We start from the raw sequence: 24,246 nt of genomic DNA, 5'->3' as shown, positions 1-24,246 counted from the left end.
GCAATGTTCCCATAGAGCCTGACTGGCCACTTTAATAGCCATGACTCCCCGTTTTTAAGCCTGTTCCCATCCCTTTTGCACTTTCCTTTCTACTTGTGAGATTGCATGTTAGTGAGGTTCCTGTACCATGTCAACGGTGGCGCTTCATCGCGGTCGTTTTCGTTGTGATCCCGAAAACCAGCCAACGAGCAACTGTGTGAACGAATGTGTCAAGCTGGATCATACAGAAAGTCCTAACAGGATGGATGTTGACGTCTAGCACACCACACACCACACAAACCATCTATCCAGCGTGAAAATCGTATGCCGGAGGGGTAAAAATAGGATGCAACGGATCTCGCAAGTCAACACTTCACCTGTTGCATATCTCACTCTCCCTGAACACTGACTTTTTCGCCTGCCAAATCACGTGAGATCAGTGCGTTGCTCAAACGCGTTTCCTTCCTGTAAACAACTGGTGTAACGGGTGGTCTCTTGCGTTGTGTGTTTAATGTGATGTTACGTGGGTCGGCGAGCGAGTGAGTTTCGAACCGAGATTCTTACTGCTCGCTGCCAACCCCTTAAAGCCAGCGTCGTTGCCAGTTGAGCTAAAGGCAAATTGTCGTTAGCCTGTCGGCGACAACGCTACTTAACCAGGTCTCAGGGGAGTGACGTAGCCGCTGCAACCACTCGGCTACCTGCTACCCGCTACCTAAGGCTTTACGCAGGACTCACACGAGCTAATCACTTCAGCTCCGCTACACTGGCAGGGCTCCAAAACGCTGTCTCACACGGGGCGTTTGTGCGTATTGACAGTTGAGAAAGTACAGTACAATGGCAGCAGCAATGCTGCAATCACGCTGAAATCGTGCCCTACATAAACCGCGCCGCGAAGCCGCGGGAAAATTAATCGGCCCCGGCAAATGAAACCTTTCCATCCATTTAATGATGTCTCAGTGGCTAAGGGCCAGAGAGCCGTACATATTAATTTCGTGCATTAAAAATGCTGAGACAGACCTCGCTGAAGCTCCCTTCACTGGCCTTGAAAGCTGATTATTAGCCGTGATATTTTAACCCGCTGGCTTTAAGATTGCTGAGCAAACAGAGCTTAGCATTTGATACACTTGCTGTTTAAATTTTTATGCGCTACGAACGATTCTAGAATCTGTTTATCCCTACAGTGCTAATAAAAGACTGGCAAGGTTGGATTACACAGTGCTAAGCTGAAATGTGCTCATTCTCCAGGCTTTGGAAAGCGAAGCAGCACATATTATAAATAGGGCAGCGCAAAGATAAGATGAATAAGATGAATTACAGCGATTGGTGACTCCCGTGACCCTGGACTAGGACAAGACAAGGACTGAGAGCCTCCATACGAATAAGTACAAACGGCAGGAACCTGCAAGGTAAGTCACTGCAACAAGATGTGTGACTGATTGCTGGAAGAAAACTGCCTGACCGCAACTGATGAAAGCAGTAACCATGCACAGCTTCCAATCTCATCCTTTCTGATTCAAGACAGCAGCTACAGTATTGGAGGAGCGATGGCTAGAAGAGGAAAAAATCTCCCAGGAAACATAAATAACCTTGGTGATCATGTGACCATCAACAGGGGGTTGACGTCCCCGGCAACCAAGACAGATTTCCTAGAGTTAGAGCACCCTGTCAGGTCCCGACTTCACTGGCTGGGAGGCCTACATTGTTAATCTCTTTGTTCTTATGAGACTTTGAGAAAGCTATGATTCTGTTTATGTTGTCATAAATACATCTGTTAATGGGCAAGCAATACTATAAGCCAATATGTGTTATTGACACATACAAAAAAAAAAACACAAAGAAACATAAAGATTGAATAATGCCTTGAATATGAACGAGAATTCTAAGCAGTTCAGATAACCACAATAAATAACCACATCCAGCTGCACTCAAAAATCAAAGCGAAACCGCTACGACCGGTTTAATTTGTGGAAAGTGGTCAAACCGCATAAAACTGCCTTTGCTGTTGACACTACAGCTTAGAGAAGCGCTTCATTTTTCAATCACAGCACTGAAACAATTAGCAATTATTACCAATTGTTTCACTTTACTTTTTCTGGTCCAACGGAGAGGGGAAGCGTAGCTTGATAAGCCTGGACAAAGAGAGGCAGAGGAGAGAGAGTGAAGCTGACAAGCTGCTGTACCCTCAGGCCCTGCTTTAACTGACAGCTCTAAAGAGCACTGACACATCCGTCCCTCGCAGTGCTGCGCTGAGGCCAGGGGAAAGGCTTGCACTATTCAAACTGGCATTTGCACAGAGCAACGCGTGGGTGACCAACACAGGCTACTGCACAGAGCAATGTAGGCTGAGCTACTGCACAGAGCACTGTGAGCTGACCAGCACTGGGTCCGGCACAGAGCACTGCACAGGTAAGCCAATACAAATGCTACATTTTCCCTCCATTTCAGTCAATGTATTTGTAATCCACCCATTAGCCAACATCATCATGAAGAGCACTTTTGGGAACATGAAAGCAAAAATCAATTTCGTCCCTTGCAGTTTGGGGGGGTCGGTGTAGGGAGAAATTGTGCACACACACACAGACACACACACCCGCGCACACACGTGTACACAGACAGACAGACGGACAGACAGACAGACACACACACACAGGCACATGCACAGGCACATGCACAGACACACACACACACACACACACACACACACACACACACACACACAGTCTCACACACACACACACACACACACACACACACACACGCACAGACACACGCACAGACACACGCACACACACACACACACGCACACACACACAATCACTGCAGTGACTCCTAGCTGAACCAGGCCCAGGCTGCTGGAAAGCTGAGACACTTCTGCTGTGAATAAAAGGCTTGTTTTTCAAACGCCCTGGACAGAGAGAGGTATCCGTCCTCTCCTGCTGTCAGCCTGCTTCAGCCTCACACCGCCCTGGCATCGCCACCGCTGGTGGGGAGCACGCAGGGCCTCTAAAGTCACGAATTGCGGATCAGTGCGGCAAGAGCAGGCCAGGCGGAATATGAGATCCATATGCGGAGATGAAAGCGGGGCCGTGCGCACCTGCAGCTGCACAGCTGACTGCTTACCGTGTTGAAGTTTGGGAAGAGGCCCACTGGAGACGCGGCGTCCACCGGAAACGACATGAAGGGCTTCACATCCAGGGTGGACTGCATCATCACGGACGGGCTTCTCACAGCAGCAGGGAGTGGGGCGCTATGGCATGAACTTCCTGCCAGAGAGCGAGGAAGAGAGAGAGAGAGAGAGACAAATGAAGCCAGCGTCTGCAGCCTGGGAGACCAGGGATCTGATTCTAACCCTCATAAACATTTCATAAAAAAACAGTGTGAAGAGCACATGAGGAGATGGTGGAGTTTAATGCGGGGCTGCGCAGGTGCACTTGCGGAAGTGCTGAATAGTTCATTCGGTGTTGCACAGGTGCGCTTGCAGAAGTGCTAAGCAGTTCTACACAGCGTTACGCAGGCCAGTAAAGGTCCGCCTGTCTGTTTATGATGCTCTGTTCCACTGGCCTGTGCTGACCGTCTCTAAGCCCACAGGCTATTTACACACAGCTCTGTGGGCAGCACCATTTAACCTCCCTGCTGTTCTCCAGAGAGAAGAGCAGCACTGCTGGTGGCATCAGTAAAAATGACACGTGCCAACACTGACACCAGCAAGCTCATCAAACCCAAAGCAGGATGCAAGCAGACTCCAAATTTCCTTCCAGCACAGGGACATTTATTCACAATTAAAAGCAAAAAAATAAACTACTTATATTTCAGTTCTAATCTATGCCTACAAGCATGAACATTGGACACAATGCGTCTTTGAATTTCCCACAAATTGTTAAAAAGCACTTGGCAGATCTCCTGCAAACCCAGGCGACGTCTGAGATCTTTTTTCTCGCTCCTTCCGCTCCTGTTCAGCGTGCACTGCGCGTGCGCAAGGAGAGCGGGGTGTCTGAATGATTTAGTGAATCGTGAGAGAAAAGAGTGAGCGGCCCCATTCATCCCCCCCGAGGACCATGCGCTGCCTCCGGAAGGATCCGGGCCGCCGGGAGCGTGCCCCGCCTCTCAGCGCAAGAACGCTTCCTCTCCGCCCGCTCCTGTCGGAACGTGGAGACGAGGTAGCGCCGTGCGCATCTCTCAGCACCTGCGCTCCCACACCGGGCGCTTTTCCCATTCACTTCACCTTCCTCAGCCATTACGACTTCATTTCCCCTCGCAAGCAGGCAAATTCGAAAACCACACAAACGCACAAGAAATGATTCATGTTCAGCTCACAGCTGATCTCACACGGCAAGCGCTCATCCAAAACTTCACTTTTGTTGATTGTCACTGTCCAGGTAGGGACGACCTGGAAACAGACACCTTTGACATAACTTGCTGGTCCATTTTGACAACCTTTGCCACACTGTATACATGCTTGACAAGCTGAAGCTGGAATCCAGAGCACCACACATAGAGATAGCCGCTACTAAAGGCAGCCTCTCCTTCTACAAAGAACACTACAACATCAATAACTCAGGCAATAACTTGTGCTCATCAGCCTGGAATAATATAATAATTGCTGTAATTTAAACCTATTGCCTTTATTTGACCTGCAGATTCAACTGTGATTTGTTCTTTACTTCTGAAGCTGGACATTTTCTTCAATGAGGCAGTCCTGAAGTGATATGATCCTTGCAAATACTTTGGTTGGCTTCACATCCTGCATTGGGAAGAGCAGCCTCTTTCTAATCAGCTAATCAATGTGCAATTCATTACACTTCCTCAGTTACTGATAAGAGGTCAAAAAGTCCATTGGCTCACTGCGCTGATCCTTAAACACAATGGGAGCACATCTGAAAGAGCCACTGTATTTCCACTCTCTCTGTCATGCCAAAAGCAGGCCTTTGCCTGACAAAGAGAGTTTACAGCTTGCTCTGAATACTGATACATGCAATAATTTTTGCTTGCATTAAGGAGCTTTAATAAGAAACATATGCAAACCATCCCTTTGAACTGTCATCAATATTCATAACAGTGATTTGTACTGCAGTTACAACGGATACTCCGAAACAACAAAGGAGCACGGGGCATATTTTGCTCTGATAAAGCGATTGATATTCCGTGTTTTCTTATGTAAGGTTACGAGAAATACACACATGTCAACGGATGAATGAAATCATTACAGATCTGAGGATGCAAGCCAACTTGACTAATGTAAATTATGCAACAGGGAAATTTTCAGAACACAAGCTGGCTTCTCTCCCACTTTCCAAAGCAAAACACAAAAACATAGCTTTCCCTAACCCAACCGCATTCATTCCTGTGATTTCTTTTATCTCATCATCAAACAGCTCGGTACAGCATGGTACAAGTACAATACACCACCACTCAATTCATGCTCTCTGTGTGTGATCAGAGGCACTGGTTGGCCATTACGGCGTTATATGTCGTAACTGTTTCAGGTGTAGTGTATGTGTGCGCATCTTTTGTGAATAACTAACCCACTTCAAACAGAATCCCCTTGATGGAACCAGCATAATGCAAACCTTGTAAGGACATACAGGGTGGGTTAGTAACAAGCTACAGTGGAGGCTGTTGCTTGTTCGTAGAAGCCCCATTTTAAGATCAATCTACCCAGCAATTACTGTGCCTGTGTATTTTGCCTTCAACCCAGTTTGTTGAAGAATCAAAGTCAATGAAAAGAGAATCTGTGAGTGTGGAAGTTGACTTTTAAAATCCAGCTGAACACCTAATCAATATTCAGGGGAAGAGTCTGATTAAAGGCAATGCCTGTTACAATACAGTGCTCTCCACAAAGACCATTTATATGAAAAGAAAAAAATCCTCGAGTTTGAGTAAATAATGACAAAAGACATCAAGTGACATTGAAAAACCAGAACAGAAAATGAGCTTTTAGGTGACCTCCAAAGGGTGTATTTTTTTCTACTTTCTCCATTTTATTACAGACCTTGCACTCGTTTTTTGAATCATGTTTGAAATTCTTCACAGGAGAGCCGCTCTGAGATGCAACATAGATAGCCCCTCATTTTGCCAAAGCAATTAACTTCTCTAATTCAAAGCCATCATCAAACAAAAAGACTCTCAGAAGAATCTGACGGTGAGAACAAAGAGAAAGATACTGCACATCCTCGTCTGAACAATTACATGCTCAGGCTCCCTCCCTTTCAATCAATATACTTACCTGGAAAGCCATTTGAAATAAGGCCAACAGAGTGAATGACAGAGACAAGGCCTCCCGCAGCAAATCCCGTTTCTCTGTCCATTAAGAAACCCACAAACGAAGCTTCTCCGCATGGAGAAAACGCAATCGCCATCCGCTTGGAGCGAATTACTTCATAGAGTAATTGCCTGCCTCTGTGTTAATATTCAGTGTGGACTGCAATTCGGACTGCAAACAGAACACAGTGGGACACAGCCTCCTGACGGGAGTGCACTTTGCTCCCACAGCTACACTAGGGTGGGGTGCTGTTTGAGCAACACCCAGAGTGGAGGAGAAGTTAACCTCCGCCCAACTCCAGCTCCTTCTGAGATTTTCGTAACTGTCCCGGGACAAGGTTTTGAGAGTGAGATTTCTCGTGCTGATGTCACACGGGTCAGTACATACGGCCTCAGGTCAGCCTGCGCTACCCAGCTCTGTGCTTTCTGACCTCTGAGACAGGTCACCTGGGCACAACACCCAACACCCTCTTTTACGGGTGGGGGGAAGGGGCACGGCGACAATGCCGAAATGAGTCTGACCGCAGCGCCTTGTTTGGGTCACCCCCCCCCCCCCCCACCCTCCACCAGCTGAAATCCTTGAAAGCCTGCTGATGAGACAGGTCTGGCCTTCCCCCCTCAGTCCTGATTGGCTCCAGCTGACAGGCTGGATGTCTGGAGGCCGATCAGACTCAGTAGGCTCAGTGTTCGCACTGTCACCGCTTAGAGCCATGACAAGGCCTGGGACTCCCGCGGTGTGGGGTGTTGAGCCCCACCCCCCCCCTCTATCCCCCCTGCCTGGACCGTGACCAACCCTCCACTTTGATTGCAGTTGACATGGTCAAATCAGAGCGAGCCCAGCGTGAAATTACTCTTTTCCCAAAGGTTAGCAAACACTGTGTCCACTCAAGCCATCTAATCTGTATGCAAATGTTCCTCAAACAGAGGGCCTGGCACGAGAGGCAACAAACTACCTGTAATTATGCAGTCTCTGGTCACTGAGGGTGAATTTTACAGAGAGACTCACTATCCTAATTCAGTGACTACATGCATCTGAAAGCATCTAACTGTAAAGTTTAAAGGGGCCAAAAAAAATTTAGAGGAAATGGACACTTTAATAAATGAGTAAACCTAACTGACAAAAGTCTGCATTTTCCATAACTCGAAGTAACACCATGTACTCACGACAAACAACTCATCTCTGTCACTCTAATGACCAATGGCAAAAATGAAATGATCTCTAAAGCCTCCCTCTGATCAATCAGTCATTAGTTTTCCCTGAAGTTTTGTTTTTTTTTGGCAGCAGACTTGATTTGCTGGGACGCTGAGGGCACGGTGACCCCGACCTTCCAGAGTGGCTGAAATCCATTCGCCAGGAACGATGAGGCGGAGAACGCGCCGCACAGCGTTGAGTCGGGGGTTAGGAGAGCGGAGCCGCAGTAATTAGAGAAACACAGACACCAGGGAGAGGGACGAGCTGTAACGGCCCACAGACGGGAACAGCGAACAAAGGCAGCGGGCTGCAGAACAGACATGTTGAGCTGAGAGAGAAGACTCCCTGAGGTGCCAGGACCGCCTGACTCAAAATTCACCTGTAACGTCGTGTCTGCTGTGAAACATCAACGCCATTAACTGTAATCACTGTGCGCTTTCACAACAAAATTTGGACTTTTAGGCAAACTGCTGCTTTCATTTCTGGTTTTGATGATGGAATGTCTGCGTCACTGCTGTCTCCTGCACATGCACCATCTGCTTTTGATATGAATAATGCACAGATATCATTTTAGCCTTCGTTTCGGATGGCATTGAGTGAACCTTTACCGTACCCCAAACTGCACCTTTGACACCACATGTGGTCTTAGAAACTTGATCGTATTGGCTAATGGAGTTTCTCCCCAGTGGCTCAGACAGTTTAGGTGCTTGTTCTGAGCGCAACCCTACTACTGGAGTTTGAAACCAGCCTTGTGATCTGTTGACAATGACCTGAAACCCAAAGCTGGGGAAGGAATCGACTTTGCGTTGGCTTGGGATTGGGGGGTGAGCACACCCAGAAAGAAGAGAAAATTCACTGACTAAAACATGCAAAAGGTGGCTGACCTGCAGGTGGGTACAGTCAGACTTGGTGAGACTGCACCCAGAAGCCGGCCAAAATCCCACTGACACGGCGTCTCCACCTTTGGCCAGGCAGGTTCTCAGCGCCACACCTTTGGGCAGGTGGCCGGCCATGAGGCCTCGGCTGTACTGGCGAGGGGGGGGGGGGGGGGGGGGGGGCATGGGGAGCTCAGTTTGAGCGCAGAGGCACAGATGGGGATGGAAAAAGTGAGTCGGGCACAGCAGGGCGACCTCCTCGGGTGTGGCTTTCCTACGCCAGGTGGGATGCAATAATGACAGTCCTGCCTCCTGGAGACGGAGAGCGAGCGAAGCTCAAAGACAGAGAAACAGAGAAACAGAGAGAGAGAGAGAAAAACAGAGGGGGAGAGAGAAAAACAGAGGGGGAGAGAGAGAGGGAGAGAGAGGGAGAGAGAGGGAGAGAGAGGGAGAGGGAGAGGGGGAGAGAGAGGGAGAGGGAGAGGGGTAGAAAGAGAGGGAGAGGGAGAGGGAGAGAGCGGGGGACTCCCACCGGCCGCTAATCCTCTCGGCTCACACTCTGGGGGGAATGGAGAAGCCAGTTTCTCTGCTGCACCGGGCTCAGGTGTACCGGCGGATTAATCTCGGTTATTAAAGGCTCAACTGCTCTGGAAACTGGTTATTGACACCTGCTGGATCAGGGGTCTCGGGGGAAAACGCCAGAGGGACCGGCTATTTGCACACAGGTAGCAGAGAGCATATTTCTGAAGTTTGTACGTGACACGAAATGCAGTTAAGATGCAATCCATGCAAAACACAGTCTAAACATGGTGCCTTAATTTCTGTGTGTTGAATTAAACTTCGCGAGAACATGTTTAATTCCAGACAATCTCCCTGATGGCAGAGTGAAAGTTTTCCCCCGGTGAAAGGCCTCAGGTGTTCTGGATTAAACGAACACCCAGTTCCCCCAGATAGTGGATTACACTCATTCATCTGAGACCTGCTTCCCCCTGCTCCTGTTCGCTGTGTCCCAGCCTCCCATGACAGCCCAGTATCTGCACTATAATCAGATCTGGGCCCTCAGATAAAGCACATCGAAGCAGTGTCAGATGTCAGTGCAGTGATGATGTGTCTAACAGCTGAGGAAAAAAACAGTGGGCAAACTCACAATGACATAGCTCTGCATGGCTATATGTCCAGTAAGTAACTACTGTACATGAAAGGGCCGCTTAGGGGACTGACCAGGTCAGCCTTCAGCACATTACATTACATTATTATTATTTAACAGAGGCTGTTATCCAGAGTGACTTACATAAGTTACAATTTTACATGTTACCCATTCATACAGTTGGATATTTACTGAGGAAATCCTTGGCTAAGTATCTTGCCAAAGGGTACACCAACAGTGCCTGAGTGTGGAATAAAACCTGCAACCATTCGGTTACCAGCCTTCCTTCTTACCCCTACACCATACTGAAGCTTCACAAGTCTCACAGATATTAACATGGAGAGAAACTTAGGACTGATCTACCCTCATACAGGGAGAGAGGCCAACCCTCTGCCCCCAATTCCCGGGACTGTTCTGATTTTACAATTCGCTGATACCAAGATAATGTGTGCTAACCGAAGGAGTCCACACTACCGGCATCTCCTATCAGACTCCCATGATGCTCCTCTATCTCTGCTCCAATCAGATGTGGGCCTTCTGATAAAGCACAGCTGAATGGCCAAGTGGGGCCGGCAGAAGCAGACGTGTCAGGGTTTAGAGTGAGGCGAAGATAGCTCGGGGTCACGCAATCGGAGGCATATTGAAAGCGGTGACTCATTTGACCGTCGTGGGAGCGCTAACACAACAGGAGGTATTTTAAGCAACTCGTCTTGGAAAAAAATGTCACCCGATATGTAAGTCCATTATTGACCCTGAGTGTGTGCCTACAGACAGCAGAGGACCAAAGACACAATGGAAGAAATGTTAGAGAAATAAATCTTTTTGGAGCACTTCAAGTGGAGCAAAACACTTCACAAGCATAGAATATATGAAATATCCTTATTAAAAATGTTTAAGTCATTATAAAAGATACTGATGGCATGCTGGGAAAAAAAAGATAATAATGGATATCTGCTTGTGTATTTTTGTCTTTTATAATTAATATTGGACTATTCAGTAAAGTAGTTTAACTGAATTAACGGTTTTAAAATTAGAACTGCTGCATAAATAATTTAATGCTGTTGCTAATGCAAAGACTCTGATAAAGACATCACCACCATGGGAAATAACCTATTTCACACTTCAAAACAATGACTGTTTAAAACTGTACACTGCGCATTTCTTTTTATATTTTCATGAACATGAAGATGAGAGAGGAAGTGGTGGTAAAAACAGGAATCACTTGATGGTTCCTCAGAGTGCCATAACCCTCAGCAGATGCTCTTCACAAAGAGCGTTTGGGCGTTAATGAAAAGATTACTAACTCACAGGATTTATTAAAAAAAAAAAAAAAGTATAAATTTGAGTTTTAATCCCCTTACACAGTAATCCTGACGCCATCAGTCCCTTTGAATCACAACAGGAGGCTTCAGCTGTCCACCCAATCTCCTCCCTCACACCACCTCCCTCCCCCTCCCTAAAGCTTGTGGGTAATTTCAGAGGTATGAAGTATTCATACTGTTTACTGTGACCCAGTTAAGGCGGGGGGGTGGGGGGGGGGGGGGGTGCGCATGGACCCACTTACGCCCGACAGCCACTATTCTGGGAACATCTAATTATGCACAAAATTCAATTTAGACACAGATCCACCATTCTCTGTACCGGGTTTGAGGGAGAACAGGGCCGTTCTGTGGCGCTTTTTAAAAAAAAAAAAAACAGTCCAGGAACATCATTCGTTGCCTCCAATTAAAATCACCTGATGACAAGAGGAAATTAAATTACAGTTCAGAATAAGTATCTGCTCTCCTCACATGTAAACCGCTGCCATTCCAGCACAGGCGACCGGATTGGCTGAGCTACAGCTAGGGAGTTTCCACCTATCGGACGAAAGCTTCCGACCTGACACGCACATAGCTGCATCAGTATCACACTGGAAGCGGCGAACAGAGCAGCCTCTCTGATTGGGCTCCGCCGCGTGTCCTGGCCGCTGGAGCTCTCGTGTTGAGAGCAGGATGAGGAGATGCTAATCCTACCAGGCGACATCATCAAACGCAGCCAGGGAGCATCTGTCTGCTCCGCACTACCATTTGATCCGTTGATTATCATTTTTATTAAACTGTCAGACAATTTTTTTTTGGGGGCCAAATTTAACCCGAGGCTTTGAACGCACGCTGGCGTAATCTCGCTTTAAAAAAGACGGGACCCTGCTGTCCGACGGGCCTTTTGTGAAGTCTGGCCTTAAATGTCAAACGCGTGAGACACGGAGGAGCATTCTGAAAACAGGAATTCTGCATCACTTCTTACATTAGGTCTGAGAATGGTCTGATCTACTGTAATGCAGTTTTTGGTCCATATAATCCCGTAACATCAAGTGCACTTCAGTTCAGATTTTTGTTTGAGGTTTAATTTTGAAATTTATTTAACTAATGTCCTTGAGATTATCTTCAAACAGTTTGAATATACCGTGTTCTATAATGATTTTTAATCACTAGGCACATTTTGTACACCGCATAAGGTTCATAAAACAACACAACTGATATACCTACCCCAATGAAGTGACTGAAACAGTGTGTACTGAAATACTCTTATTTGACTTCCTGACATCCTCCTTTTAAGAACATAAACCTTGCTGTGTGCAGTCAATAAAACTGAAACAATTCAATCCAGAGAAAGGTCCATTCAGAGAAACAGCTTTAAAAAAAAAAAACGAAGTGGCAATGCATTTATGAGAGTCATGATTGCTTGCACCGAGTGTTCTTTCCAGAATTGCACACCCCAGCCAGAGTAAGTGTGGGTCTGAGAACTGGTCCATGACCACTTCATTAACAGTGACAATCGCCAAACGGTGCGACAGAAATCAAAGCTGGCCAAATACATAACAGGGAGAAAGCCATGTGGCGACAGTGGTGTGGGGGTGGGAGGGGTGGAGGGCGCCACTGATTAAAAACAGCACATGATTATATCATCTTAAGAACCCCTGCGAAAATCACACCTTGGTGTGGACGGTGCTGAAGTGTGGGGAGGGTCTGCAGGAGAATTCTCCTCTCCAAGCACTGCAGATAAGGAGTCCCAGCTGTGGGAGGTCTCAGTGGGAGTGGGCGTTGGTGGGAGTATAAAGGGAAAGCAGTTCTTAACACACAGCTGCCGCAGGGAAGGAGTGGGCTCTCCACCACAGGATCGAGTAGGAGGCGTAACATCTCCCTCTCTCAAGCTGCGTGTGTGCGTGTGTGTGCGTGTGTGTGTGTGTGTGTGTGTGTGTGCGTGTGTAAGTGTGTGTGTGTGTGTGCGCGTGTGTGCACGTGTGTGTGTGTGCACGTGTGTGTGCGTGTGTGTGTGTGCGTGTGTGTGTGTGTGCGTGTGTGTGTGTACGTGTGTGTATGTGTGCGTGTGTGTGTGTGTGTACGTGTGTGTGTGTGCGTGTGTGTGTGCGTGTGGGGGGTGACTCACTGGTCTTCTGTTCATCTCTGCCCTCTGTTGTGACTCAGTCCACCTGTGTGAGGTGTGGGAGAAGGAGAGAGTGCATAGCAGACCTCTGAGGAGTGTGGGGGGGGGGGGGGGGGGGGACCAAAATCCTGCTCATACCCAAATTGCTGGAACATCTGGGGGCAGCAGCAGGAGAGCTTCATGTGTGGAGCTACTGTGAAGAAACTTAAGGGAATGCTGTCCTATGCGTGTGCCCACGCAAGGGGTTACCCACTTGTTAGGACGACAATGGCTGTGAAGCACAGCAGTTAGAACACTACAGTAACCAGCCTCTGGGTTCCGGAACTCCTGAGAGACATACTGTAATGGCAACAGAGGAGGGGGCAGTCCGTATATCTGTTAGTGAATGTGGATGTGGTGCACTGGAAAATGCTTTTTTTTCTTAGCGTAAAATAGCTCAGAGACATTAATCACGTGTTGGTAACGCTCTGCAGACAAGACAAGACAACTTATCTAATCTTCATCTTCTCCGTCATGCTCTTTGCCGGCATTAGCATTAGCTGCGCACGCTAAATGCGCCTCAGAAACCCCTGTGAAATTGTTTGCTTCGATGCAGGTAGAGCTGACAGAAGCCGGACACTGTGCCCTTCAAACACCCTCCAATTGGAGTGTGCGCGCAGACACAAAAAGAATGATGACCTGGCATTCACGGCCACCGGAGAAGGACAAAGAGACAAAAAACCCTCAGGAGCTACTGCGATCAACTGCCGAGCTTTGACTGGACCGGAGATATCCCTCCATACACTCTAAAACGACACTGCACCAAAGTCACATTCAAAATATAGCCGAATATTTGTCATGTGAAGAAAGGGGAGGACATTTCTCCCATCACTAATGGGAGGTGGATCCACCTGAAGGATGGATGTATGATCTTGCTAAGACCCTCAGAAATCAAAGCTTAAACATGCGGACCACAGCCGCCATGAGGAAAATAATATTGCCATTTTGGCCAGCAATATTGTTTTCATCAGACCCACTGCATTTCAGGTGATTATATTTTCAGATGAAAATAATGGTTATAAAACCAATCATTGACCCCAAACACACAGACGGAATGTTAAAGTTTGAAGTACAAAAAAGAAATACAAAAAGCTCTTGCCTTCTGAGTACGACACGGTCCCCTGCTTAGTGTTGCATGAAAACCCTTCCTAATATGCAGCACAACATGAGAATTGATGTAAATAGAGCATTCAAAATACATTAATTAACTAATCCCAGCTACTCTGTTCTGATATGCGACACTTGAGTGCTGAGTAAGCTGGACATTCTGAGAAGTACATTTCAACACGATAACCTTGCACAGGTGCATGAAATTCCCTGACACCACCTCAAAAGGCTTACTTACTCTGAGCACTGTAACATCGCAAAAATGTACTTTTTCATCACAGTTAAGACCTTTGAATGTGCAGAACTGAGGGATATATACAAGAACCGTTGCTAAGATAACACTATAAAGCACCATGAAACTTCTCTGTCAGCTGTTCGGCTCATGTTAGCAACCATCACATGCACATCCAAATATGTCGCCATCACTGTGCAAATTACTTTCATAAACCGATTTCACTTTGAGCTGTTCTTCGCTTGTTGCGGCTCCACAGTTTCCATGGAGACAAAGGAAAACCGTGACAGGATTCCTCCACCGCGCGATGTCAACCCCCGCGGACAGACTCGCGGCATTTAAAATGTTTATTTTCCAATGGAAACGGAGTCGGCACTGTGACAATAAGCCTCCCCTAGCAGACAGTAACCCCCTGACCCCATTTGGGGTTTAGCGCCGCCACAGTTTGTCTAAGAAAGACAATGTTTGCTCAAACGCTGCCCTCAGCTCTCTCTGCTCGCCTCGAAAACCCCAGGGTCTCGCCAACGCGTGCAATAAAATGACTTCCGCTGAAGAATTTACAAGACGCTACTAAAGATGACTGGGGGCACTACAGCCTCCCTGTGAGATGCTTCATGCGTTCAGCGACTCTCGTCTCTCAGACGCACTTGCCGCTGAGACGTGCTGCGTGTGCAATATGCCTGCAAAGTCAAACGTATGTAAGACACACGGAGGGTAGTTAATTGCTTGCTTTCAGTAATGTCTGATACATTCTTTTTTATGGCTCGTAAAAGGCTCCGATGGTCTCACCTTGACAGACATTAATACATAATATATTAAAAGACAGGAGATTTCGTGTTACGAGGTCATGGGGACAAAGAGGCAGATTTATTCTTGCAGTGAGTGCTGTGCTGTTCTCAAGGATGCTTTTTAAATTCCTTTTACCTGCGGGTAATAAATGAATCTGATTACAGTAACAGGTAACAGGGCTGTGGTTCTTCTACACGCACATCAGGTTTAAATGCTTTGGGTGATGGTCGTGCATACAGCTGCAGTCGTCAGGCAGCATTTCGCCCGGACTGCAAAACTAACATTAAACATGCGTGACCTTGTAATCCTTACAATGTCAATTTAAGGCCAAGTAATATTCCTGCCCAAAGACAAAAAAAGAAGAAGTTAGCTCCACCCAACACAACTGGTCACAGAGCAGGTCTGGGTCACTGGCTGGCCCACAGAACTCAGGCCTCAATGGACTTCAGTGACAGAAGAGCCTAAATGAGAGAGTGAAATCCAGCCAACGCGGATCCCGGGTTTATGATCATCGACAGAGACGTCTTGCTCACTTACGAGCTGACAAAACCATTGTTTTCCGTCTACAGCCAAATCCCGGCGGAGTATCGACTCGGCTGAAGCACATCTCAAGAGAGCTGTGAATCAAATGGCTGGTTTGCGCTCTTTTCCTTGATCAATAATGCATTACTCCTCTCCTTGTTGAATAAAATCCGTTCAACCTGTATGCTTTAATATTTTATAGGACATACACTGAAATGATTAGACCTGATTATGCAAATGGCCTCTCCATAAACCTGTTACCCGCTTGAACAAGATGAAGAATCCCCGCCATTAAACTTTAAATATAAAAACGCAGAGTGGAGGTATGTGATTAATGTTTAAATTTAGCAGCTGCTGCCAGGGAGCTGTCACTCAGACAGTCAGAGAAGAAAACTCCTACACGCAAACTCTTCCCCAGACTTGATGAATTTTTGAGGTCTCATTTTCAGTAAAAGAGCCCCACTGATCCACTCTGAGATATTCAAACTGAGGATCTGGATTCAGACCTCAGGACAGACACGAGCCCTCTGCTACAGCAAGCTGTTCTCCTAGAAAGACATACCAAACAGACTCCCATTTCCCAGCAAAGTGAAATGTGTTTACATGTTTAAATATGCATATTTGTGTTCTTTAACGCTGGCGTATAAGCGTTGGCAGCTCAAATGAGCTTTGGAGCACACCCCATGAATCACACACCAAGCTCATTGGACTAATGGTTAACCCCGTAATAACCTGCTGTGCCAGAGCAGTAGATTACTCAGCCTACACCCAGTTCTCGGAGCTGCAACAGGCTTCTTGGGTGTTCCCCTCGGTTATTAGCCCTGCTGACAGACTCAATGCATCCTTTCAGAGAGGCACTGGGAACAGGTCAGAGCAGGACATAATGGCAGGGATTCATTTACCTTTTCAACGTGATATTTCACTCACTCTGTCAAAAGTGATATTTCAGGCCTCTGTTTGCTGTGCACCCCGCTGATATCTGTCAGTGAAAAGGAGGCACTGATGTGTTCATTTCTAAACTCAATGCACACACACACACACACACACACACACACACTTCACTTTCATAAAGCACTCAATTAAAGTTCTCTACAGTGGGAGTCAGAGGAGAATAACATTTAAAAATACATTCAAATAAAAAAAAACGTTCACTTGCACAAAGCACTGCGGACTTGGAATGCTGTTGAAGTAAAGCACTAAGGCTAGGGAGCCTTAATGAATTCTCCTGTCATACAATATGGTGTTGTAGTATTTCTGCAAGGTTTAGTAATAATATGCTCACAGTAAATCTGAATTTACTACGTACTACGAACGGTTTTCAAAATCAGTGCGGTGCCAATCAAAAGCGCGTGGCAGGTGAGGACTGGATCTTGTTACGCAACCTGATCAGCAAGGTTGTCATATCGAAGGCTTGTCGCGGCTCATTTCTCTCAAAGCCATCAATGCCAAATAAACATGATACAATTTTTTCTGGCACCAGCTACACCACCGCTTACTGCAACAACAGCCAATGAGGAGACATCTACGGACGAGCACAGAAACCGCATTGCGAAATAGTTTTAAAGCAGAGAATTTTAAAAAATGTAAAAAAGAAACCCCAAGTAAATCTTGGTGCATGTGTGGACTTACTCATTAAACAGCATGTTTAAGCAGCTGGACGGAGCACAGATTCACACACCGGGATGAGTCCCGGAAAGACCTCTTTGAATCTAGGCTGCGGCGATCCCCCTTGCACCGTGCTACACGCTTCAATTATTGAGAAACGTTTTGGGGAGTCGCGCCAGGAGGAAACTCCCCGAAAGAGCGGAGGCTCTATCGGTCGCTGCGGCCACAGCTGCCCGCGGAGCCGCGGTGCGGCGGGAAATTGGGTCACCCCGTTGTTATTCTGACGAGGACCGCTGAAGCCAGGATCATAACCAACAGCTTATTCTAACAGCAGGAACTGGCTCGTTTTGCGCGCCTTGCGCGTTTTACATCAGACCAGAGTCTGAATGAACGAGGAGGCGTACCACAGTCGTGACACCAGAGAAGCCTGGCCTCTCGGCTTGCCCTGTGATCGGCACAGCTTCATAACGCTGGCCCCGTGGCCCGTGAGGAAACGCTTCAGTGCCGAGTATCACTGCTCTAACGAAATGTTTGACAAATGCGCAAAGTTGTCCTGGGACGGTGACAACAGAGGCAGGCTACATCTGCTGAAAGCACACTGTATAGTTTACATACCGAGAAGCTGCGATGTGATATCAAGTTCCCCTACGCTTTCAAATGCGTTTAGCCCAGGTCCCGGCAGGGTTAACCCTGCATCGTACAAGCCATCGCGCGTGTCCGACTTTTGTTCCCTTTTCAAGGACTTAAGTAAACACGAGTCTCAGGGGAAATGCGGTTAATATACTGTACTGTAACTTCATTAAAGCTCGGCCTGTGGGAGCACTTACCGTGAACACACGTGCGGCGGCTTCACTCGCTCTCGGTTCACGCGGCGGTAAAGGGGCCTACAGCACATCTGCGCGGTGTTCTGTTTTCTCCTAGCGTTCCCCGCGGTGTTGCGTTTACCCCAGCATGTTCAAACTGAAATTAAATTGCACACACTCGGATCGCGTTACTTGACGAAATGCTTCTGGCTTTTTACCAACACGCGCCACTCCTACGAAAGAACAGCACACGCTCAGTGCGTTCTGGGAGGAAAAAACAAGGACCGAGGGCGAGCAAAGAGGCTCCGACGATGTACGCTTTGCAGGCTGTCGCAAGAGCAGAGCGGAGAAAGCGGAGACCCCGAGCGCGGGAAGTGAATGTGAACGCTACTGCCAGCGGGGAGAGGGGGTTCTTGTTCAGGGGCAGCTTATGTCTCTGCGTGTAACTTATTTATCAAAACCGTGACAAGAGAAACTGTTAACTGGCTGTGGACAGAAACCTTTACTATCAATACATGTGGGGTCTTACACAATTAGTCCACGTTAAGATGAATAACTACCAAAGAAAAATTTACACCTCACTTTTCTTTGAATGAACTCAGTACCCTGGTCTGACCCCCGTTGACACACTACGACGGTTATTTTGCAGGGCTTGTAGCGATCAGTGATTACTATCAGGTTATGCTATACGTCACTAGAGTCCCCTAACAGAGGACACATTTCCCTCGACACGGGCAAATCGCGTCTTTGTCTCTAGAAAGAGCGTTCGGAGAAAGCCGATTCGTGGTACAGCCCCATTATTATGGCTCTCATCCCGTCTCCAAATAGAATGCCTATCAGTCAGAGCGCTCGTTATGGGAGCGCTCATATGGTTCTCACTCCCCCTGCCTCGATCCGCTGATGTGATTTATATCGCAGGAACGCCGCTGTCGTTATACCACATTTCAGCGGCAGAGGTTTGCCCCCTCTCCGGTTACAGCTTCAGAGAACACGATCACGGCGCCACGGTCAACCGAGCAGATTCGTACCGCATCACCAATAGCCTACTATATCACTCTAACCTTTCTCTGTTTACAACAAGGCGCAAACTAAGGAAAAACTATAAATACACTACGCATATCCAGAATTCTTTCCACTGACAATAAACGCTGCTGACAAAATTACGTTTCTTGAATTCCCGTAGTACGTTGTAAATATTGACTTACATTTTTGGACGGGAAATTTTTTTAGCTAGGAATCATAAAGAGCACGTTTTCCATATACAGCTCTTACACTAATTAAACATCTTCCCATTTCAGTTCCTTTGTTTGTAAGGGCGCACTGGACACTTAATTTGTCTTACAGTAGGCCTACCTTTTTAGCCTCTCGTACTCGGATAATATACTATGTGTGAACACTGAAGAATCATAATTAACTGCTCCCAGTATAAGCAACTCCCAGGTTCATGAGAACACTCATAAATAACAGTCTTTATTCCGGCCGCTTGCAAATTGGCCACAGACATTGGCACCAAAAGCCGGCCCAAAGCCAGTCGTCTTTTCTCAGAATCGTAGCAAGCAGTCAATTGCACCACGAGTCAAACGGGACAGACGCAATTAAGATAAAGCAGATGTCTATGGTCCACGCCCTCATCTCCGTTTCATTTTCTTGTGGGTGTGGTTGCCAGGGAGGTCTATTCATAGGCCTTTAAAAATGTGAAATGCATACCGGCAAAACACAACTGAAAAATGCCGACACCAAATACCATGCGTCGAAATAAAATAAGCAGAACTCGATGGATGCCTTGTCAAAAATACACTTTTTTATCGCCGCACCAAGATTATGAGGGTTTGCAATAGCAATCCGCTTATTACTTACAGCATGAAGCAGCCGCGACCTCACAGTCTCTGTAACAGTCACATACAGTAATGCAAGCTTATGCATTAAGGTGCTTAAAAGGTTTTAGCTCGCCAAATCTATACTATTCCTTGTCTGAGTTATGGGTGGTGTCAGAAACAGAATGACTATAGTTAAAACGTACTACTTATGCAAGTTCATAAGCCATTACCACACTTACAAACTTTTAAGCACCCATTACATCCGTTACATTACATGCATTTAGCAGACGGTCTTATCCAGAGCGACTTCCAGCACAATAGAACATAAGTATATCCATTCAAGTTAAAATAGAATAGAATAGAATAGAATAGAGTAGAATATCACCCACCACTTGGTTATATTAAACAATCCAAATTTACTCTTGTAGAGAAATTTGCTAAAGTTCGATTACACAAAAGGTGTTTTCTTTCACATTAACCCACGACTTAGTGTGCGACCCATTTCAGCAGTACAGTTTTCATTTATCCATAAGTTTATGACACGCTATTCTTCTTTCATGCTCGAAAGTAAAATATGACATACATTCTGAAACAAGAGGGAATGAACTGCAGCAGGAAGGTTTCCGTCGGTTTCTTTTATGACGCGTGATCATTTTTGTATGTTCAAACGCAAGAGAAAAATATGACATCTCTCCTTTATCTATGCACGGGGGCAAGTCCGTTAAAAATGTAAAAGACGACCAACGCAAGATATGACCGAATGCGAAACAGGCAACGCAGCGAAGGAGCACGACAACGAGAAAGTGGATTTGATGAAATCCCTGTTAAAATGTGTGCTATATGTGCATATCATTTGACTAAACTTCCTTCGATTAAACATAATATACCTGAAATTGGAATTCAAGCTGCATTACACTGCTGTTAAAAGCACCGTGTTCGTTTTAAAGGGCGGCATTGAATGACACACTTAAAACACTTGCAATGTAACTATTTGCTACGTAAACGAATTTCACAGTATGTATGGAAACTTTGCCGCGCTGTTTATCTTTGTTAAATGTCAGAATAAGAGAGAGTAAGTATAAAAATCAATTTCACCAACACAAGACGGATTCCTGCAATTACACAGCCCTAAATCAAAGCCTTCTCCGTTAACCGACAGAGTGCATCACGCGGCAAAGCGAAAGTAATAAATCCATCATCCGGACTAAACGGATCGTGAAGCAGGACGTTGCACGCGTCTGCAATCGCTAATGATCCCCGGCGCGGAGTCTCCATACCTCAGCGGGATGCTGCAGACTCAGAGGTAGGTGCCCTGTGTTGGTCCCGACAGTTTTCTTCCGCACATTAGAGATTAAAAAAACACCGTGCAACGGAGGCAGCCCGCCCTTCTTAACCCTCACCCTCAATTTAAATTCTTCTTTCTCCCCCACTGTTTCTCTCCCTGTTTCTGTATATCTCTTTCAGATATCTGTATATCTTACTCTTTCAGTTTTTTTTACTCCTTTTCCCTCTGTCTCGCTCAGTCTCACACACGCTCTCCTTCTCCCAGTCTCTCTTTCTTTTTTCTCCCTATATTCCTCTATCAATCTCACCTTCTCTAACTTTCTCTATCAATCTCACTGTCTGTCAGTCTCTCTCCTGCTGTCTCTCACTCAGCTGCTCCTCGACCCTCGCGATTCGGAGCACGCACGGAAAACACAGAGCCACGTGGTGCGTCTCTCGGCTCTCAAGTGGGGCGAGGACGCGCGTCTTCGCATGCGGGGGCGGAGCTGGTCAGGTTACCAGCGGGGCCTTGGTGTGTGTCAACGCCATTTAAACTGAGGCTGCAGGCGGGTTCGGGGAGGCGGAATGAGCGGCCGTGTCAGGTGTAGAGGGACCGCTTAATCCTGCTGCGCGTCTCCCCAGCCGGCGGTCATTCTGTAACGCGATCCACACGACTGCTCCTTTGGCGTGACTGGGGGGTGGGGGGCAATCCGAGCATCGCGCTCCTGTAAGGCTATCAAGATCGGGCCGCACAGAGAAGCCTCGCTCGGGGTCAGTTTAGTGCGATCGGAGGGCTACGATCATAAGGCGGTCAAATCCCATGGCATCATGAAATTGATCATTTAAGGGTAGGGATAAGAAATGTATTTCAGATCTCCAGTTTACTATTTCTTGGCGGATTTTGAAAAAGTGGCAGCCTCATAGGGCCTGAGATAATTTACAAGGAATTCACTGGAAATTCAGTGAAGTAGAGGTGTGAATGTAGAGGCAATCCTACTCTGCCACTCTGTAAAAAAGTGGCAGAACATCAACATATGACGTTATTCCCAGTCAAAGCAAGTAACTAAATTACAGGAAACCACTAGTGTTCAGTAGGCCAATTTGGCATATAGCTGAAACCTTCTGGCCCTCAGAGTACTGCAGACTGAACCCTGTACAAACAGAAACTTCAATTGGCCTGAGCTAAATGGTAAAAAAGGGCACAAGGACATGATATTAGGTCAAATTTTACTGATAGATTGGTTGAAATAAGTGACCATGAAAATAGTGAGAGATGACAATAGGTGCTGTAGATGGTTGTAAAATGCACTCTGAGGTTTTTAGACATTGAAAACGACAGTGTGATGAGACCCTAGAAGGGGCAAACAGGCCCTGGAACAGTCATACAAGCACATAAAAGTATAACTGCAGCGTCTCGGATGCAACAGAGAAATGTGCCGGCCATTATTTTAAGGTAGAAAGGAAAAGTGGCACAGAGGGAGGCCAGCTGGAATGAAAGTTGGCGGTAATATTTGTTCCCGCTCATTTGTTCCCGCTCTTTTTGGATTGACCTGTGGGGACGGATTGTGTGAATTAGCACGGCGTTTCACAGTTCTTCCAAGGTTGAAAGACCATAATTCCCGAACCGAGAGCTGGGAGAGTCGCACAGTCGTAAACGGTCATGGAAAAAATATCGCTCTCTGTGTGGCCGCGCACCATTACATCGAGAAGAAAGGCGAAAAGGCCCTCAGCGGCGCTGAAGGAGTGAACGCCTTATGCAAGTCAGCAGGGGAACATGAGGCCAGCCGTTACACAGGACCTTCAGAGGTACAGTTTGGATGATTTGTTTTCCATGCTGGTGCATGTGACAGATGGCAGCTCTTACACGGGCGTCAGCGACGGGAAGCACTGTGAGGCCGAGCCGCTCCACACACATACTTGACATCGTGCTGCACACTAAACCTAACAAAAATCAGAGGGCGAGGAGGAGGTTTGTGAGTTAGGGGCTGCCAGCCTGAAGAAGAATCGCATTCTGAAATGATTGGAAAGTATCTCAAGGTACGAAACGATGCAATACAATACAGTACAGTACAAAGACTTTATTTGTCCCATTAGGAACAATTTTGTTTTAGGCCAAGAGAATTCATACATAAACAAAATCACGCACAAGCCCACACTCTATAATAACAATGTACAATATGAATTTACCTGATCACACTCATACCGGAGAGAGTAATAAAAAGGCAGAACGTTGAACAGAATGGAAATGATACAGACAGGAATTATTACTTTAAGAACACACAGTAGTAGAGTTCGGAAGCAGAGGCTCAGGTAATTCAGCATCATTAAGTGATGGTACTGCCTCTGAGTCAGAGATGAGATGTGCAGGAATAGACTGTTTACTCAATTTGAGTTCATTTATAGCCAATATGAACACATTCACAAGACAGCTGAGGGGAGGGAGGGGGGGGGGGGAAAGCCATTTTGGAAATGTCATGTTTTTTTTCTGGTTATTCAGAGAGCCAACATTCACCTCTGGAAATCGCCAGAACCCTGCCACTTCAGCTTGAGGATTGTACAGACCAAGTGGCTTTGGAGCCATCTTTGGTGCCAATTAGACCCCCCCTCGCCTTTGGAAAGTGGAAGTGGAAAAACCATGTTCTGCTGGACTCTCTTGAAAACCACAGCTTGCAAGAACCAATCATGATTTTGCGCCCGAATCTGAAACCATTACAACTTTACAAAAATAGACCGGAAGCCCCACACATATATTCTGGCACACCTACGAAAAGACAAAAAGCCACACTCTAAATCTGTCTAATACAGAAGACTCCAACAATGACTCTCTGCTACCAAATATGAGGAACAAATCCACACTGAGTGCCAGACTGCCACAGACAGGCAATGGAGAAGAAAAGGATGTACATGTGAAAAACCATTTAAACCAGCATTTAAATCAATTCATTTACACAGACAGGTATGCTGTTAACAGTGCGTTCGCTGTATCTCACCATTGCTAATGCTGCATGAAAACCTATTTAGAAGAATGCAAATTGTGGGCATGTTTTGGGTTGCAGGGCATGTTAAGGCAGGTGACTTCTGATTACAGACAAAAGGAGCTCTGGCAGTGGTGTGTGGGCGTAGTTAGAAGGGTTTGATTTATACTGCGGGTGGGGCATTTCCTTATCTCTGTGTTTTTCTCCAATCCAAGGGCTG

At 46.6% G+C, this 24,246-nt stretch overlaps 1 protein-coding gene across 4 annotated transcripts in view; it reads right to left on the bottom strand.

The window, feature by feature from the left end:
• Positions 1-24,246, bottom strand: part of LOC118789489 (zinc finger protein 385B-like) — an 87,530-nt gene that overhangs the window by 24,476 nt on the left and 38,808 nt on the right. For 2 of the 4 annotated variants that reach the window (XM_036545934.1, XM_036545935.1), the window contains one exon: positions 3,100-3,242. In XM_036545934.1, coding sequence (XP_036401827.1) covers positions 3,100-3,242 — 143 coding nt within the window. Of the gene's footprint in view, positions 1-3,099; positions 3,243-17,995; positions 18,066-21,065; positions 21,246-24,246 lie in introns of those variants that run through there. The other 2 variants (XM_036545936.1, XM_036545937.1) reach the window with 2 other exon arrangements.

Source organism: Megalops cyprinoides, chromosome 14 (genome assembly GCF_013368585.1).
Source record: "Megalops cyprinoides isolate fMegCyp1 chromosome 14, fMegCyp1.pri, whole genome shotgun sequence".
Classification (NCBI taxonomy): Eukaryota; Metazoa; Chordata; class Actinopteri; order Elopiformes; family Megalopidae; genus Megalops; species Megalops cyprinoides.
Note: the sequence above shows the minus strand (reverse complement) of the source record. Positions and strands in the feature narration are given on the sequence as shown.